Source organism: Gigantopelta aegis, chromosome 14 (assembly GCF_016097555.1).
Source record: "Gigantopelta aegis isolate Gae_Host chromosome 14, Gae_host_genome, whole genome shotgun sequence".
Lineage (NCBI taxonomy): Eukaryota > Metazoa > Mollusca > Gastropoda > Neomphalida > Peltospiridae > Gigantopelta > Gigantopelta aegis.
Genome location: NC_054712.1, coordinates 40,721,926 through 40,741,642, shown reverse-complemented (window position 1 = coordinate 40,741,642; position 19,717 = coordinate 40,721,926). Strand labels below are relative to the sequence as shown.

Genomic DNA, 19,717 nt, shown 5'->3' with positions numbered 1-19,717 from the left:
TATGATGCCTGCCACGTGGACAAGCCAAAACACCATTAAACGGTTGACTGGTGTTTCGTACAATATGTCACCCTAATTACCGCCATGTCCGACATCGGTGGAACTAAGTGCAGAAGTGCAGTTTACTCAAACGATGGGTCTATTTTATTCGTTCAGCGTTTTAGGTTCCATTGTACCAAAGAAGAGAGTCCAGCATTTAAGTTCGCCGTGCAACATCAACTATTTGCGGAGTGGAAACAGCTGCGACTGTGATTGGTAATAATAGGTGACATTGAGTATTTGTAAAAATACTGTTATCCATTGTCAATAAATAAGTACACTTTTATTTGTTATACATGTTGTTATGCAGTATACCCCAGAGGTTGAAACTAGTGAAGGGTACCGCTCAAAATGGAACTGCGATTTTCAGCAAAAAAATTATGGTTTGCTAATAAAAAATAATCAAATCCCTTAAATAGTATGCGCCACCCATTTGTCCAGGTAGTTAAAACGTGAGATGCCACACACTTTATTGGTATATTCATGGGTCGGTGTGGGATCGATCCCCGTCGATGGGCCCATTGGGCTATTTATCGTTCCAGCTAGTGCACCACGACTGGTATATCAAAGGCCGTCGTATATACTATCCTGTCTGTGGGATGGTGCATATAAAAGATCCCTTGCTGCTAATCGGAAAGAGAAGTGGCGATAGCGGGTTTCTTTCTTTTGGTATATTCATACGTTGCTTACATCAATTTTATTAGTAACCGTTAACATTATCGCCAATGTCTGGCTGCACGATGTGTGTATGTGCCTGTGCGCGTGCGTGTGTGTCTGTATATGTGTTTGTGTGTATGTGTGCGTGTGTCTGTGTGTGTGCGTGTCTGTGTGTGTATATATATATATATATGTGTGTGTGTGTGCGTGTGTGTGCGTGTGTGTGCGTCTGTGTAGGTGCTATGATGCACGGAGTTATTTTTGTTTTGTTCATATTATATAGTTGGGGGGTTGGGGGGGGGGGGGGGATGTTTTGAGCCTAAAATAGAGGAGGCAGAAATGTAAGCAGGATTCATCCCATTTAATTGGCGTGATGTAAAAAATCCCCCCAGAAAACCAAGCAACAACAAATAGATTTCAGTCCACATTTCGATCTTTTTTCCCCAAACATTTTGTTTAATTATTTTGTATTTACTCTTCACTGCACAGCTCTCAAGGATGCATGCACACAATGACTTCACTGTCTGAGCAGACACAACTATACCATAGACTATCATTCTGCTGAAGGTTAGTTAAAGAGAACACGTGTTTTTAATTAAAATGGCGACTCTGTGAGTGGCGGTCAGTTCCAGACGATTTACCTGTAAGTGTCGGACACGAGCAGACTCGCCCATTATGTCTGGCTCAAGTAGTTCTTTGAAGTGGGCATCTCATCCAGCCACCATTGTTAGACCGACGTCTGGCAACATGTGCCACTGTCTGCCTGCTCTTTGACGGCGCTGACTGACGTATCTGCCGGAGGAGCAGAGGTCGATGGTTAGTGCAGGACTGAGATTGAAAGTTAGTGGAGGACAGAAGTTGGTGGTTAGTACATAGCAGAAATTGATGGTTAGTGAGGGACAGAGGCTGATTATTAGTTTTGGACAGATGTTGACGGTTAGTGCAGGACAGAGGTTGATTGTTAGTGCAGGACAGAGGTTGATGGTTAGTGCAGAAAAGTTGTCCATGCTAGTGCAGGACAGGTTGATTGTTAGTGCAGGACAGGGTTGATGGTTAGTGCAGGACAGATGTTGATGGCTAGTGCAGGACAAAGGTTGATGGTTAGTGCAGGACAAAGGTTGATGGTTAGTGCAGGACTGAGGTTGAAAGTTAGTGGAGGACAGAGGTTGGTCGTTAGTGCAGAACAGAAGTTGGTGGTTAGTACAGAGCAAAAATTGATGGTTAGTGAGGGACAGAGGTTGATACTATTGTGCGGGGCAGAGGCTGATGGTTAGTGAGGGACAGAGGTTGATAGTTAGTGCGGGGCAGAGACTGATGGTTAGTGCAGGACAGAGGTTGATGGTTAGTGCAGGACAAAGTTTGATGGTTAGTGCAGGACAGGTTGATGGTTAGTGCAGGACAGAGGTTGATGGTTAGTGCAGGACAAAGTTTGATGGTTAGTGCAGGGCAGGTTGATGGTTAGTGCAGGACAGAGGTTGATGGTTAGTTTTCGACAGAAGTTGATGGTTAGTGCAGGAAAAAGATTGATGTTTAGTGCAGGACAGGCTGATGGTTGGTGCAGGACAGAGGTTGATGGTTAGTGCAGGACTGAGGTTGATGGTTAGTGTATGGCTGAGATTCATGGTTAATGCAGGACAGAGGCTGATGGTTATTGCAGGAAAATGGTCCATGGTAGTGCAAGACAGGGGTTGATGGTTAGTGCGGGACAGAGGTCGATTGTTAGTGCAGGACAAAGGTTGATGGTTAGTGGAGGACAAAGGTCGGTGGTTAGTGCAAGACAGAGGTTCATGGTTGGTACAGGACAAATATTATGGTTCGTACAGAACAAAGGTTTGTGGCTAATACTTAGTGAAAGTGTGCGCAAATTTCAGCGGCACAATGGCGAGATGTAAGGCTAGCACCAACGTCAAGTGCCAGGTAGCACACATAAACAGGGCAATGAAAATCATAACTTCCCACCATCATGATTTGTTGTTAAATTTGTAATAAAACGTTATTCTTATACATTTTGTTCTGAGTATTGCCGCGTCATATTCAAAGTGATTGTGTGAAATGTGTCGCCTTGATGTGTTTGTGTGTGTCGCCTTGATGTGTTTGTGTGTGTCGCCTTGATGTGTTTGTATATGTCGCCTTGGTGTGTGACCGGCCTCGGTGGCGTCGTGGTAGACCATCGGTCTACAGGCTGGTAGGTACTGGGTTCGGATCCTAGTCGAGGCATCAGATTTTTAATCCAGATATCGACTCCAAACCCTGAGTGAGTGCTCCGCAAGGCTTAATGGTAATATACGCAACATGGCTTCAGTGGCTGGTAATATACGCAACATGGCTTCAGTGGCTGGTAATATACGCAACATGGCTCCGGTGACTCGTAATACACGCAACATGCGTTGAGCGGAGCGAGGTACTCCTCCACGGGGTGTGAGAACTAGGGAAGTGACACTGTCGATTAGGGGATCACAGCCGTTACAAAGTGCACTCACACACTCAGCCGCTCCCGTCTCGTAAATTACACAGTCCTCAATTATTCAGGCAGCATGCAGCATCAAAACTTGAAAGGCTTTCAGTCTCGTCCGACCGTGTGCTATCTTGTTCCTGCCGCTTCATTACGGCTCCAGAACCAGGAGGAGTTCCAGAGGCTTGTTTTTATTTTAATATATATATATTTCACTTTATTCTCTCACGCGATGGGAAGAAACCAGATGTGGGTCTTTAGAGTAGGGCTTACTGTCGGCGTTTGTCGGGGGGATGGGGGAGGGGGGGGGGTCAACCCCTGCAATTGCCTGCGGCAATCGACAATGCCGTGGAGATTGCCGCGGAGTTTTTCGTTCTCTGCGGCATTTTTTGGCCGTGGACTGTATTGGATTTTTTTTTCGTTGAACAGTGGCTATGGTGCCATTACGGGTGCTTTATTTTTAGTAAAATGTTTAACATACACTCCTACAAGTCACTTGAAGTATTATAGTCAGTCTGATGATGAGATATTTGTAGATATACATACATACGTACGTACGTACATACATACATACAGAGAGAGAGAGAGGAGAGAGACGAGAGAGAGAGAGTAGAGAGGCAGACTGACGGAGAGAGAGATGAGAGCGAGAGAGAGAGGAGAGAGTGGGGGGGGGTGGGGGGGGGGTCAAAGATTGCCTGCGGCGGAGAGAGAGAGAGACTGTATTGGATTTTTTTTCCCATGGCTGAGGAGAGAGAGGATAGAGAGAGGGACGAGGGGAGCGATGAGAGAGGAGTAGAGACATTACATACAGAGAGAGAGAGGGGAGAGAGAGGAGAGAGAGAGGGGGAGAGAGGGGGAGAGAGAGGGGGAGAGAGAGAGAGGGGGAGAGAGAGGGGGAGAGAGAGAGAGAGGGGGGGAGAGAGAGGGGGGAGAGAGAGAGAGAGAGGAGAGGGGGAGGGAGGGAGGGAGGGAGAGAGGGAGAGAGGGAGAGAGAAGGAGGGGCAGATCACCTAATATAAATTATGCCTTTATTAAAGAAAATTATTTTAATTCTATATCACATTAAATATATTCTGACATTTTGATGTAATATAATTAAATATAAAAATTGAAATGGTACGTCACCGCGGACTGAATACGCTAAATATGATCAATTGTCATCCCCTTGTAACCCCATTGCTCTTGAACGAGCACGTGTCATTCGCGCGTTAACTGTTATATCACTTTTAATCAACGAATACCGCCACTGGTATAAATAATCTTACTGCATATTGGCAAACAACACAAATAACAAACTAATCATTCAAATTTACTTATATTTCAGAGTTGCAAACATGTTAACGGAAAAATTGTCGTGGAAAATGCCGTGGACACTATTTTTTCCACGGCAAATTGTTTGCCCCGGACATTTACTTAATTGAAGGGGTTGGGTGTAAAGACCCACAGAAATCCTGATCATTAAAGTATATTCTTGAATGAAACATTATTTCACGAACACTGAAACGATATTTCACGAACACTGAAACGATATTTGATGAAAAACAAAATTATATTTCATGATCAGTGAAACGATATTCCATTAACAATGAAACGATATTTACGACCAGTGTCTGTAATGCGATTCACTCTCGTCGTGTGTCTGTACTGCGATTCAGTCTCATATGTCTTTAATGCGATTCACTCTCATGTGCCTGTAATACGATTAACTCTCATCATGTGTCTGTAATCCGACTCACTCTCATCATGTGTCTGTAATGCGATTCACTCTCATCATGTGTCTGTGATGCGATTCACTCTCATCATGAGTCTGTGATGCGATTCACTTTCATCATGTGTCTGTAATGCGATTCAGTCTCATATGTCTTTAATGCGATTCACTCTCATGTGCCTGTAATACGATTCACTCTCATCATGAGTCTGTGATGCGATTCACTCTCATCATGTGTCTGTGATGCGATTCACTCTCATCATGTGTCTGTGATGCGATTCACTCTCATCATGAGTCTGTGATGCGATTCACTCTCATCATGTGTCTGTAATGCGATTCACTCTCATCATATGCGATTCACTCTCATCATGTGTCTGTAATGTGATTCACTCTCATCATATGTCTGTAATGCGATTCACTCTCATCATGTGTCTGTAATGCGATTCACTCTCATCATGTGTCTGTAATGCGATTCACTCTCATGTGACTGTAATGCGATTCACTATCATGTGTCTGTAATGCGATTCACTATCATGTGACTGTACTGCGATTCACTATCATGTGTCTGTAATGCGATTCACTCTCATGTGACTGTAATGCGATTCACTCTCATGTGACTGTAATGCGATTCACTATCATGTGTCTGTACTGCGATTCACTATCATGTGTCTGTACTGCGATTCACTATCATGTGTCTGTAATGCGATTCACTATCATGTGTCTGTACTGCGATTCACTCTCATGTGACTGTAATGCGATTCACTCTCATGTGACTGTAATGCGATTCACTCTCATGTGACTGTAATGCGATTCACTTTCATGTGACTGTACTGCGATTCACTATCATGTGACTGTAATGCGATTCACTTCCATGTGACTGTAATGCGATTTACTCTCATGTGACTGTAATGCGATTCACTCTCATGTGACTGTAATGCGATTCACTATCATGTGTCTGTAATGCGATTCACTATCATGTGGCTGTACTGCGATTTCATGTGACTGTAATGCGATTCACTTCCATGTGACTGTAATGCGATTCACTCTCATGTGACTGTAATGCGATTCACTATCATGTGACTGTAATGCGATTCACTCTCATGTGATTGTAATGCGATTCACTCTCATGTGACTGTAATGCGATTCACTATCATGTGTCTGTAATGCGATTCACTATCATGTGGCTGTACTGCGATTCACTTCCATGTGACTGTAATGCGATTCACTCTCATGTGACTGTAATGCGATTCACTATCATGTGGCTGTAATGCGATTCACTTCCATGTGACTGTAATGCCATCCACTTTGACCTGTGTCTATAATGCGATTAGATGAGGAAAAATAATCGAAATATTAAGTTACAGAAAAAACTAATTTAATAGACCGACATCGGTTTTAGTTTTAGAATTAACTTTCGTATTTCTATCGTCTTAACGTTGAATCACGCTGCCCTGAATACACAGCTCGGCTGTCTTGGCTGTGTGTGCAAGGCAGTACTTAGTTGTTAGCACTAAGACAGTGATAGGCGTTATTCACATAAGCGTACGAGACATGGGCAGGGAGGGGGATGGAGCAAAACCTCAAATTCGGGCAAAATCATAGAGATATGTGGGCAAAACGTGCTAACCTGATAGCTTTTTACCATGTATTTCCATCATTCTACCCTCAAAATTAGTTGTAATCCATGTAACAATGCGTAGTGATTCGTTTGCAAACATGTATAGCTGTTTCGTAGTAATGCGTAGAATTTTTGTTTAATTCGGACAAAAACCAACCTGCCGCCCCACCCCTACAAAAATGGGAGCCCGTACGCCTATGTTTATTCACTGTGCCATTAACAATAATTCTGAATCAAAAATATTATTGGTAGTAAATTTTAAGGCAGAGATTAATTTTACTTGTAGAATGCAGTAAATTGAATTTCAGGACATCTAGTTTTGAAAATTTTACGGGGGAGCATAACACCTACCCCCCCTAGAAGCTTTGCTTTGCGCTCTCGATCTCAGTAAGCGCCCCCTTTCCCCGCCAATGTGTACTTGCTTCCGCCTTGCCTGATTAAAACTTACTGTGGGTGGCACCAGTACTGGGTGTCGAACTCATTACCTACTGGCCCCACCCTAGCCCCCTCTGCATTTACATCCCGCCTGACATTTTATTTCAACTTATTTTCGTGCTTATATCCAATTAAAGTTCAAGCACGCTGTCCTGGACACATACCTCAGCTATATGGGTTGTCTGTCCAGGACAGTGGGTTAGTTGTTACTTGGTTAGTGGTTAGTGATAGAGAAGAGAGTGTAGTGGTCTTACACCTACCCATTAAGCCCTTAAGAACTCGCTCCGGGTTGAAGCCGGTACTGAGCTGCGAACCCTGTACCTACCAGCCTGTAGTCCGATGGCTTAACCACAACGCCACCGAGGACGGTGTCTGTCCGCAGAGACTAAATACAGTAAGTAAAATCGCGTGAAAACAAAGGCTTCATTGTTAGACTATTGCTGTACTCATGCACACTGTGTTTATTCGGACTCTAGTGTTACACGAGCATGTCTCATAAAGACTGTTCACAATTTGCCTGCATTAGTAGCCTATCACACGGCTAAATGGGCTCTATGATTCAATTATGAGGCCATTTGTTATTTACTTAAAACGAAGCACAGACTGGACTGTGATGTTTATGTTGGAGGCTTTCCATGTGTTCCGTACACACACACATGTGTCTGCAATTAGTGAATCATACATACATACATTACAGGGTCGTCATTGGTTTTGGATTTCATATATTTTTTTTAATATCACTAACAATATCCCCCCCTGTTATGTTTGTGAAATATCAAGAGCAATGCTTCCCCCCACGGTTATGTTTGTGAAATACCATGGCCATCAGAGGAGTTTACCTCTTACGTGTGTGGAATACCCCGTGATATGTGTGGAATATCATGGACATTGTACTCTTTGCGTGTGTGGGATATCATGAACACTGTACTCCTTATATTTGTGGAATATCATGAACAGTGTGATTATGTGTGTGGAATATCATGAACAGTGTACTCCTTATAGTTGTGGAATATCATGAACAGTGTTCTTATATGGGCGGAATATCATGAACAGTGTACTCCTTATGTTTGTGGAATATCATGAACAGTGTGCATATGTGGGTGGAATATCATGAACAGTGTACTCCTTATGCGTGTGGAATATCACGAACAGTGTGCCTATTTGTATAAACTATCATTAACAGTGTATTCCTTATGTGTTTGGAATATCATAATAGAATGCAAATACGTTTGAAATATTATGAACCATGTATGTGGAATGCCATGGACATTGTATTCCTTATATGTGTGTAATATCATGAACAGTGTACTCCTTATATGTGTGCGATATCGTGAACAGTGTACTTATTTGTATAAAATATCATTAACAGTGTACTCCTTATGTGTGTGAAATATCATAAATAGAATGCAAATACGTTTGAAATATGAATATATTACACCCTAATGTGCGTGGAATATCATGAACCGATTACACTCTAATGTGCGTGGAATATCATGAACAGATTACATCCTAGTGTGCATGGGATCTCATGAACTATATACGCCCTTATTTGTTTGGATGAACAATGTACACCCTAGTATGTGCAAACTATAATAATCAATGTACACATTTATGAAAATTATGAACAATGTATACACCCTTATGTGTGTGGAATGGCACAAAAAACCTACACTCTTGAGTGTAGAATAGCATGACCAATGTACACCCTTATGTGTGTGTAATAGCATGGACAATGTACACCGTTATGTGTGTGCAATATCATGAACAATGTACACCGTTATGTATGTGCAATACCTTGAACAATGTACACCCTTATGTGTGTGGAATATCATGAACAATGTACACCCTTATGTGTGTGCAATATCATGAACAATGTACACCCTTATGTGTGTGCAATATCATGAACAATGTACACCGTTATGTATGTGCAATACCTTGAACAATGTACACCCTTATGTGTGTGGAATATCATGAACAATGTACACCCTTATGTGTGTGCAATATCATGAACAATGTAATCCACAAACGGCGAACTATTTAAGTTCCAGTTTGGTAGAATTGCGACCTAAATGTGGAGGGCAAAATGTTGATAGCATCACGACTGATGTAGATAAACACCATCAAATATGATTCACCTCATGTAACATCGGTTTTACCAACAACACAAATAAAATATGAAATTCGTCATTTTGATTTGATTATCACTTAAAGGCAGGCATACTGTCACGGATTTAAGGACCTTATTTCTCTAAAAATGGATAATAAATAAAAATTACATTCATTGTTGGAAACCAAATCTAGCTATTGCATCACCTTAACTGAACCATGATAGAGTGAAATCCATGTCAACCATCTCGGCAATTTTAGTTTTTGAATTATGGACCATTGCCATAATTCATTTATTTTTACAAAATATCATTAATAAATGGACTATAGTGGTTATAAGATGGTTGAATAAAGTACATTTAGGGACAAATCAAATTATTTTTGTTCAGGTAATACTTTGTTAGACTATTAAATAGGCCAGTGGTCTGTGACAATATGCCTTTAAAGTTCAATATTACTGTGTTAACATTTAATAAAAATTCAGAAATTAAAAGCTGTTATCTCTCTATTAGTTTTTTCTTGTTAATTAGTTTCGGTTCTATATTTCAGGTGCTGTCAACATTATTTTGCTTGTAAGCGTCATCGAGGGATACAAAAACACAGGTGAGTACGAAACATATTAACATTATTTTAAAGTCTACTTGCTATACATGTATTTATACTTATTGGAGTGTTTGAAATCTACCCTTTGTACGTGTGTGTAACTTAATGAAGTGTTTTAAATCTATTCTGTATGTATGTGTATTTACCGGCCTCGGTGGCGTCGTGGTTAGGCCATCGGTCTACAGGCTGGTAGGTACTGGGTTCGGATACCAGTCGAGGCATGGGATTTTTAATCCAGATACCGACTCCAAACCCTGAGTGAGTGCCCTGAGTGAGTGCTCCGCAAGGCTCAATGGGTAAGTGTAATCCACTTGCACCGATCAGTGATCCGTAACTGGTTTAACAAAGGCCATGGTTTGTGCTATCCTGTCTGTGGGAAGCGCAAATAACAGATCCCTTGCTGCTAATCGGAAAGAGTAGCCCATGAAGTGGCGACAGCGGTTTTTCCTCAAAATCTGTGTGGTCCTTAACCATATGTCTGACGCCATATAACCGTAAATAAAATGTGTTGAGTGCATCGTTAAATAAAACATTTCTTTCTTTCTTTCTGTGTGTGTATTTATACTTAGTGGAGTGTTATAGCTATATTCTCCGTATGTGTATTGGTATTTAGTGGAGTGTTTTAACTATATCCGCTGTATGTATATTTATACTTAGTGGAATGATAACTATACTCTCCGTATGTGTATTCATATTTAGTGGAGTGTTTTAACTATACTCTGTAGGTGTATTTATACTTAGTGTAGTGTTATAACTATAATCTCGGTACGTGTATTTATACTCAGTTTATACTTAGTGTAGTGTTATAACTATACCCGATGTATGTGTATTTATAGTTAGTGTAGTGTTATAGCTATACTCTGTATGTGTATTTAACTTGGTTGAGTGTTATAACGCTACTATATATACGTGTATGTAACTTAGTGGAGTGTTTCAAGTCTAGTCTGAACGTGTGTTTACACTATACATTACAGTGCTACATGGCCACGTTCACACACTAACACATTACAGTGCTAAATAGCTACGTTCACACACTAACACATTACAGTGCTACATGGCTACGTTCACACACTAACACATTACAGTGCTACATGGCCACGTTCACACACTAACACATTACAGTGCTAAATAACCACGTTCACACACTAACACATTACAGTGCTACGTGGCCACGTTCACACACTAACACATTACAGTGCTAAATAGCTACGTTCACACACGAACACATTACAGTGCTACATGGCCACGTTCACACACTAACACATTACAGTGCTACGTGGCCACGTTCACACACTAACACAGTACAGTGCTACGTGGCCACATTCACACACTAACACATTACAGTGCTACGTGGCCACGTTCACACACTAACACATTACAGTGCTACGTGGCCACGTTCACACACTAACACATTACAGTGCTACGTGGCCACGTTCACACACTAACACATTACAGTGCTACATGGCCACGTTCACACACTAACACATTACAGTGCTACATGGCCACGTTCACACACTAACACAGTACAGTGCTAAATAGCCACGTTCACACACTAACACATTACAGTGCTACGTGGCCACGTTCACACACTAACACATTACAGTGCTACGTGGCCACGTTCACACACTAACACATTACAGTGCTACGTGGCCACGTTCACACACTAACACATTACAGTGCTACGTGGCCACGTTCACACACTAACACATTACAGTGCTACGTGGCCACGTTCACACACTAACACATTACAGTGCTACATGGCCACGTTCACACACTAACAAATCACAGTGCTACATGGCCACGTTCACACACTAACACATCACAGTGCTACATGGCTACGTTCACACACACTAACACATTACAATGATACATGGCCACGTTCACACACTAACACAGTATAGTGCCCCTGCGTGTGCTGTAACCTCACCGTGATGCAGGGATGTAACATTCTCTTTGAGAATGGCCAATACAGCACAAAATTGAAGTTTTGAGTAAAATTCAGTATCCGTAAAATTCTGTGATATTTGTGTTTTTGTACAGTTCTTTACACTGTTTTTGTTTGTCTTGAATTTTTATATTGATGTTGATCATCACTTTATTTATTTGCATTATCATAGTTTGACACCCAATAGCCGATGTATTTTTCGTGCTGGGGTGTCGTTAAACATTCATTCATTCATTTACAGTATAGTGATACATGGTCACGTTCACACACTAACACATCACAGTGCTACATGGCCACGTTCACACACTAACACAGTATAGTGATATAAAGCTACGTTCAGCTAAGAATAAAAGCAATATTTGCAGATTTACTACTGTATCCCAGATGGCGGCAGGATTTAGATCAGTGGGTTGAGTGTCCCCCCCCCCCCCCCCCCCCCCGAAAAAAAAGGAAAACAAAACAAAACAAACAAAACAAATAACAAAACAAACAAACAAACAAACAAAACAAAAACAACAACAAAAGCCCCCAACAATGACAACAAAAAATAAAACAAACAAACAAAACAAAACATACAAACAAACAAAGCAAAAGCACCCATGAAAACGTCCACTCCACCCTCCCCCACCTGCAACATTAAAAAAGATTTTTAAAAATTAAAGAAAACAAAACAAAAAAACAAAACAGAACAAGTCTGGGTAGCTCAATCACAATAACGCTGAGAACAATTCCATAAATGTTTCAAAAATTATATTGAAATATAAAAACCACCACCAAACATGAAGATCCAAAACTGCAAACAAGCACGCAATCATGATTCGATGATTATTAAAGAAACAACATTAACCAACCAACCCCCGCCCCCCACCACCACCACGACCACCACGGTCCCACAACCCCACCATCAAGGTCCCACCCCTCCACCACCACGGTTCCACCACCCCCCCCCCCACCACCACCACCACCACCACCACCACCATCAATGTCCCATAACCCCACCACCACGGTCCCACAAGCCCAGCACCACGGTCCCACACCCCACCATCACGTTCACATACACCCAACACCACGGTCCCACACACCCAGAACCACGGTCCCCCACCCCCACCACTGTCCCACACACCCATCACCACGGTCCTACACACCCACCACCACGGTCCTACACCTCCACCACGACGGTTCCACACTCCCAGGACCACGTTCACATACACCCACCACCACCACGGTTTAAAAAAGATTAAAAAAAGATAAAGAAAAGAAAAAACCAAACCGAAACATAACAAAACAAGCAAAAACAATCAATCAATCAGGCAAACAAACAAACAAACAAGAACACACCAAAACCAGACAAGAGAAGATTTTATCACGACTGGATAGTTCGACTACAACAACCCCGGGGAAAAAACCACATTGTATTACGACCACAAGGTATCCACATTGAACATATTGAGAGTAAAGGTACTTGGAGTTAGAATACCTATCTGACATAAGCCTAACACAGACCGGTGTTTAGTGGTGATAACCCGGATGATTCGTCATAGCGCAATGAAACGTGTATCTAGTAGCGCGAGAAACCTAGACATATCAATTCGCGTGTATCGCACGAGATTAAAACACCGTGAACGTCAAATTAGATGGTTATTGTAATGGAAAACGAATGGGAAAAAAACGAAATATATTAGCTACGTTAGGGGCAAGACGTAGCCCAGAGGTAAAACGCTCGCTTGATGACCGGTTGGTCTGGGATCGATCCCCGTCGGTGGACCCATTGAGCTATTTTCAGATGGTATGTACTATCCTATCTGTGGAATTCTGCATGTACAAGTTTATTTGCTACTAATCGGAAAGAGTAGCCCATTGCGTGGCGGTAGTGGGTTTTTTATCATTTCATGTGTGGTCCTTAACCATAAGTCCGACGCCAAATAATCGCAATCTAATTAAAATTAGCTCCACTATTACATGTAGATCTAACAGCAGCCAGTTGGAGCTCATGTCCACCAATCAAAACCTTACTTGCAGAATCATGCCAGTGATTTGAAAATAATTTGAAAACATTCCGAATTATCTTGAGGGTATACGACATGTTTCATGTGAATTACGAATGCCTTATTTAGACCAGTAGAATTAATTTTAATCAGATTGCTAACAACACTGCGTAGTCTCCAATGTCCAGGTAACATTTCGTCCGTAAATAATAATTTAAATATTGACCAATCACACTTCGCCTTTTATAACGTTATTTGGGAGCATACAAATTCTAAAAATATCGGGCGAGTCTATTTTAGTGGCCGCAGTACAGCGAACCATACCAATACGTACGAGATGGGTTATCAGTCTTCAATTTTACATTACAAATTATTTATTTATTTAAAAAAAAAAAAAAAAAATCAGTCTTCAGGTTTATATCACAAATTATTTATTTTATAATTAAAACATGTTTTAAGGCATTCGTAATTCACACGAAACATATCGTATACCCTCAGGATAATTCGGAATGTTTTCAAATTATTTTTAAATCACTGGCATGATTCTGCAAGTAAGGTTTTGATTGGTGGACATGAGCTCCAGCTGGCTGCTGTTAGATCCACATGTAATAGTGGAGCTAATTTTAATTAGATTGCAAATAATCGTAGTCAAAATGTGTTGAGTGCGTCGTTAAATAAAAACATATTTTTGTTTCAAATACTTTCTGATTGTTTGTTTCTGATTTGGGGATTACTGTCCGTCCCTCAACACTTGAATACGACGACAGTTTCTGAACTTAGATCGAGACAGTTTCTGAACGTAGATTGAGACAATTTCTTAACGTAGATTGAAACAGTTTCTGAACGTAGATCGAGACAGTTTCTGAACGTAGATTGAGACCGTTTCTGAACGTAGATTGAGACCGTTTCTGAACTTAGATTGAGACAGTTTATGAAAGTAAAATGAGACAGTTTCTGAACGTAGATTGAGACAGTTTCTGAACGTAGATTGAGACAGTTTCTGAACGTAGATTGAGACGGTTTCTGAACGTAGATTTGGACCGTTTCTGAACTTAGATTGAGACAGTTTATGAAAGTATAATGAGACAGTTTCTGAACGTAGATTGAGACAGTTTCTGAACGTAGATTGAGACAGTTTCTGAACGTAGATTTAGACAGTTTCTGAACGTAGATTGAGACAGTTTCTGAACGTAGATTGAAACAGTTTCTGAACGAAGACTGAGACAGTTTCTGAACGTTGATTGAAACAGTTTTTGAACGAAGACTCAGACAGTTTCTGAACGTGGATTGAGACAGTTTCTGAACGTAGATTAAAACAGTTTCTGAACGTAGATTGAAACTGTTTCTGAACGAAGACTGAGACAGTTTCTGAACGTAGATTGAAACAGTTTCTGAACGTAGATTGAGACAGTTTCTGCACGTAGATTGAAACAGTTTCTGAACGAAGACTGAGACAGTTTCTGAACGTAGATTGAAACAGTTTCTGAACGAAGACTGAGACAGTTTCTGAACGTAGATTGAGACAGTTTCTGAACGTAGATTGAAACACACCGGCCTCGGTGGCGTCGTGGTTGTGCAAACGGTCTACAGGCTGGTAGGTACTGGGTTCAGATCCCAGTCGAGGCATGGGATTTTTAATCCAGGTATCGACTCCAAACCCTGAGTGAGTGCTCCGCAAAGCTCAATGGGTAGGTGTAAACCACTTGCACCGACCAGTGATCCACAACTGGTTCAACAAAGGCCATGGTTTGTGCTATCCTGCCTGTGGGAAGTGCAAATAAAAGATCCCTTGCTGCTGTCGTAAAAGAGTAGTCTATGTGGCGACAGCGGGTTTCCTCTAACAAACAGTGTCAGAATGACCATATGTTTGACGTCCAATAGCCGATGATAAGATACAAAATCAATGTGCTCTAGTGTCGTCGTTAAATGAAACAAACATTACTTTTAGATTGAAATAGTTTCTGAACGTAGATTGAGACAGTTTCTGAACGTAGATTAAGACAGTTTCTGAACGTAGACTGAGACAGTTTCTGAACGTAGTTTGAGACAGTTTCTGAACGTAGATTGAGACAGTTTCTGAACGTAGACTGAGACAGTTTCTGAACGTAGTTTGAGACAGTTTCTGAACGTAGATTGAGACAGTTTCTGAACGTAGATTGAGACAGTTTCTGAACGTAGATTGAGACAGTTTCTGAACGTAGATTGAGACAGTTTTTGAACGTAGATTGAGACAGTTTCTGAACGTAGATTGAGACAGTTTCTGAACGTATATTGAAACCGTTTCTGAACGTAGATTGAGACAGTTTCTGAACGTAGATTGAGACAGTTTCTGAAAGTAGATTTAGACAGTTTCTGAACGTAGACTGCTCTTCGTTGACACGCTCTTTGTTACAACTGCAATACGTTATCATAGCTTTCCTTACCGGGTACACTCTTTTGTATTAACCTAGGTTCACCATCTATGCTATTTCCTCAAACTGCCTCTCAATTAAAATATCTTGACGCCAATTGCACACGTGTTTTCAATGAAACCGGAAACATTTTCTACATTTTACTCGATGGATACTTTACAAATTGTCTCTGACGCCCGGAACGTTAATGACGGTGGCAACTAAATCCGCGTAATCCATATGTAACTATAGCCCCGTTTCTAATTATTCTCTTTAAAGAACGTTTTTGTAATATTATCTCCGCCTATTTAAGGAATACTTTGCACTATTTAGACCGGTGTCACATATAATTTGCACTTCCCTGGATTTGCACTCCACAGTCAAGATTATACGTAGAATAAGCACACCCCAGTGCGTATTATACATGTAATATACACTCCCCCAGTCTGTACTATATGTATAATATGCACTCCCTCTGAATAATATGCACTCTCCAATTTATATTACACGTAGGTAATAATAGTTTTTTAAGCACTCACATAATGATATGTTTTAGTGTTTTTGTTATGTTTGTGTGGCCAGTGCACTTTGTAAAAGTTGATAAAAATATCAGTGGCGAATCTAGATGGCTATGTGGATCAGGGGCGGACCCAGGGAGGCCAAACCATTCCTGGATCCACTCTTGCAAATTTGCAGAATAAAAATAATAACTCATCATATGTGGTGATCGGATGGATCCCAGAATCTCTTCACCCATCTCTTGCTTCCCTTACTTCCGATTAATATGACAGGAATTATGCGGAGTTAACATTGCAAAGCTTGGTCTGAAACAGGTTCATATTGTAGAACCAAAAATCATTACTTCAGACCCACCCTACCCCAGTTAAGTGCCACCTTATGCCCATCATTATTATACATATTATCTACACTCCCCATTCATTATTATACATATAACCTACACTACTTATTTATTATTATACACACCACTTACACTACCCATTATTATACATATAATATACACTCCCCATTCAGTATTATACATATTAGTATGTACATCCCCCATTCATTATTATATATATAACCTACACTACTTATTTATTGTTATATGCACCACCTACACTACCCGTAAATTAGTATACATATAATGTACACCCGCACACACACATTCGCTATTATACTTATACTCTACACCTTACATTTATTGATATTCATATAATCTACACTCCCCATTCATTATTATACGTATACTCCATACTCCCCATTCATTATATATACACACATTCCATTTTATACGTATAGTGATGAATGTGCAGTATAGATCATATATATATATAGACATAATTTTGGAATGCAGAATACATTTATATTGATGAATGCAGAGTGTAGGTTGTATGTATAATAAAAGAAAAGTGTGTAAACCATGTGTATAATAATGAATGTGGAGTATAAATTATATGTATTAAAATAAATATGAAGTGTATGATAATGCACCCGTCTTGTAGATTATGTGTATAATAATGAATAGTGTGTGTACATTATATGCACATGTATACTTATGAATGGGCATGCATATTATTACAATGAATAGTAATGGATATGGAGTGTAGATTATATGTATAACAAGCATTCTGGGAGTACAGATAAAGCAATGCATGTCCCCTACAGGGCCAACCAATTGTTTGTATCTCCTAAGTGCAAGGACCACAACTCTGTTTAAAATAGATAAATCGCCATGAGAGTTAAAGGCATACTGTCACGGATTTAAGGACCTTATTTCTCTAAAAATAGATAATAAATAAAAATTACATTAATTGTTGGAAATCAAATCTAGCTATCGCATCACCTTTACTGAACCATGATGGAGTGAAATCCATGCCAACCCTCTCGGCAATTTTAGTTTTTGAATTATGGACCATTGCCATAATTCAATTATTTTTACAAAATATCATTAGTAAATGGAGTATGGCGGTTATGAAGATGGTTCAATAAAGTACATTTAGGGACAAATCAAATTATTTTTGTTCAGGTAATATTTTGTTAGGCCATTAAATAGGTCAGTGGTCTGTGACAATATGCCTTTAAACCTGATCTGTAACAGTAGATGACAAAGCTATACACAAAATTTCATCTCAGTATCTTCAGGCATTGAAAAATAAGTACGAAACACATATTTTCATATCTCCTAAGTTCAAGGTCTATAACTCTATAAAACAAATGGGTAAATCGCCATGCAAGTTAAACTTTACCGTAAAAGTATATAACAAAGCTATATACAAAATGTTATCTCAGTATCTTCTGGCACTGAAAAAAAGTCCGAAAAACACATTTTCATATCTTCTAAGTTCAAGGGCTATAACTCTGTAAAAACAAATAGGTAAATTGTCATAAAAGTCAAACTTGATCGGTAATAGTATATTATAAAGCTATACACAACATCCCAGCTCAATATATTGAGGCATTGCAAAAACAGTCTGGAAAACTAATTTTCGTTTCGCCAAAATTCAAGGGCTATATCTCTATCAAAAATAGGTATATCGTCAACAAAGTCAAACTTGATTTATAATGGTACACTATAAAGCTATAGGCAAAATTTCAGCTCATTATGTTGAGGCATTATTGGAGGGGGAAAAAGTCCGGAAAACAAATTTCAAAATCCCCTATGTTCAAGAACTATAATTCGGTCAAAATGTGTAAATCGTCATGAAAGTCAAACTTGATGTGTAATGGTATATAGTAAAATTATATACCAAATTTCAGCTCAATATCTCGAGGCATTGTGGAAAACAAACCATCCAGAAAACTTTATGTGGGACGGACGGATGGACAAACATACAGACGGACAGACAGAAGGGCGGAGATGAAACCTCTAACCCCCTCCGGTTGGACCGACAGGGGACTAATAATGAATGTGGATTGTATTCATTGAATAGCAGTTAAATTATTATCAATCCGAAGTTCTTTTAAGAGACAATGAATGTATTCAGTATTTAAACATAGTAGTGAAGAGTGCATAGGCCTATTATACGCATAATAATAAATAGGGGAGTGCAAATAATTCAAAGAGAGTGGGTATGATACGTGTAATAATAACTGTTGGAGTGCAAATTATATGTATAATAATGAGAGGCCTCGGTGGTGTCGTGGTTGAGGTATCGGACATAAGGTATTGGGTAGGCAGCCCGGTACCGGCTCCCACCCAGAGCGAGTTTTAACGACTCGGTGGTTAGGTGCAAGGCCACGTCATCGAATTCTCTCTCACAAAGCAGGGGCGGGACGTAACTCTGTGGTAAAACGCTCGCCTGATGCGCGGTCGGTCTAGGATCGATCCCCATCAATGGAATATTTCTCGTTCCTGCCAGAGTCAGTGCACCGCGACTGGTATATCAAAGGCTGTGGTATGTGTTATCCTGTCTGTTGGATGGTGCATATAAAGATCCCTTGCTACTATTGGGAAAATGTAGCAGGTTTCCTCTTTATAAATGTCAAAATGACCATATGTTTGAATTCCAATAACCTATGATTAACAAATCAATGTGCTCTATTGGTGTCGTTAAACCAAACCAAACAAACTCTCACTAACCACTAACCTACTGTCCTTGACCGACAGCCGATATAGCTACGGTGTGCGCCCAGGACAACATGCTTGAACCTTAATTGGATATAAGCTTGCAAATAAGTTGAAATGAAAAAAGAGAAGTTATTTAAACAGTTTAAAAGTGTTGTGGGGAATGTTATACTTAGGGTTGGGGTTTTTTTGGAGGGGTTTATAAAATGTACTA

At 40.2% G+C, this 19,717-nt stretch overlaps 1 protein-coding gene across 1 annotated transcript in view; it reads left to right on the top strand.

Annotated features, from left to right (window-relative positions):
• Positions 1-19,717, top strand: part of LOC121388067 (neuropilin and tolloid-like protein 2) — a 110,840-nt gene that overhangs the window by 55,299 nt on the left and 35,824 nt on the right. Inside the window, exon 2 of the mRNA XM_041519273.1 lies at positions 9,565-9,618. Within this exon, the coding sequence (XP_041375207.1) occupies positions 9,565-9,618 (54 nt within the window). The remainder of the gene's footprint in view (positions 1-9,564; positions 9,619-19,717) is intronic.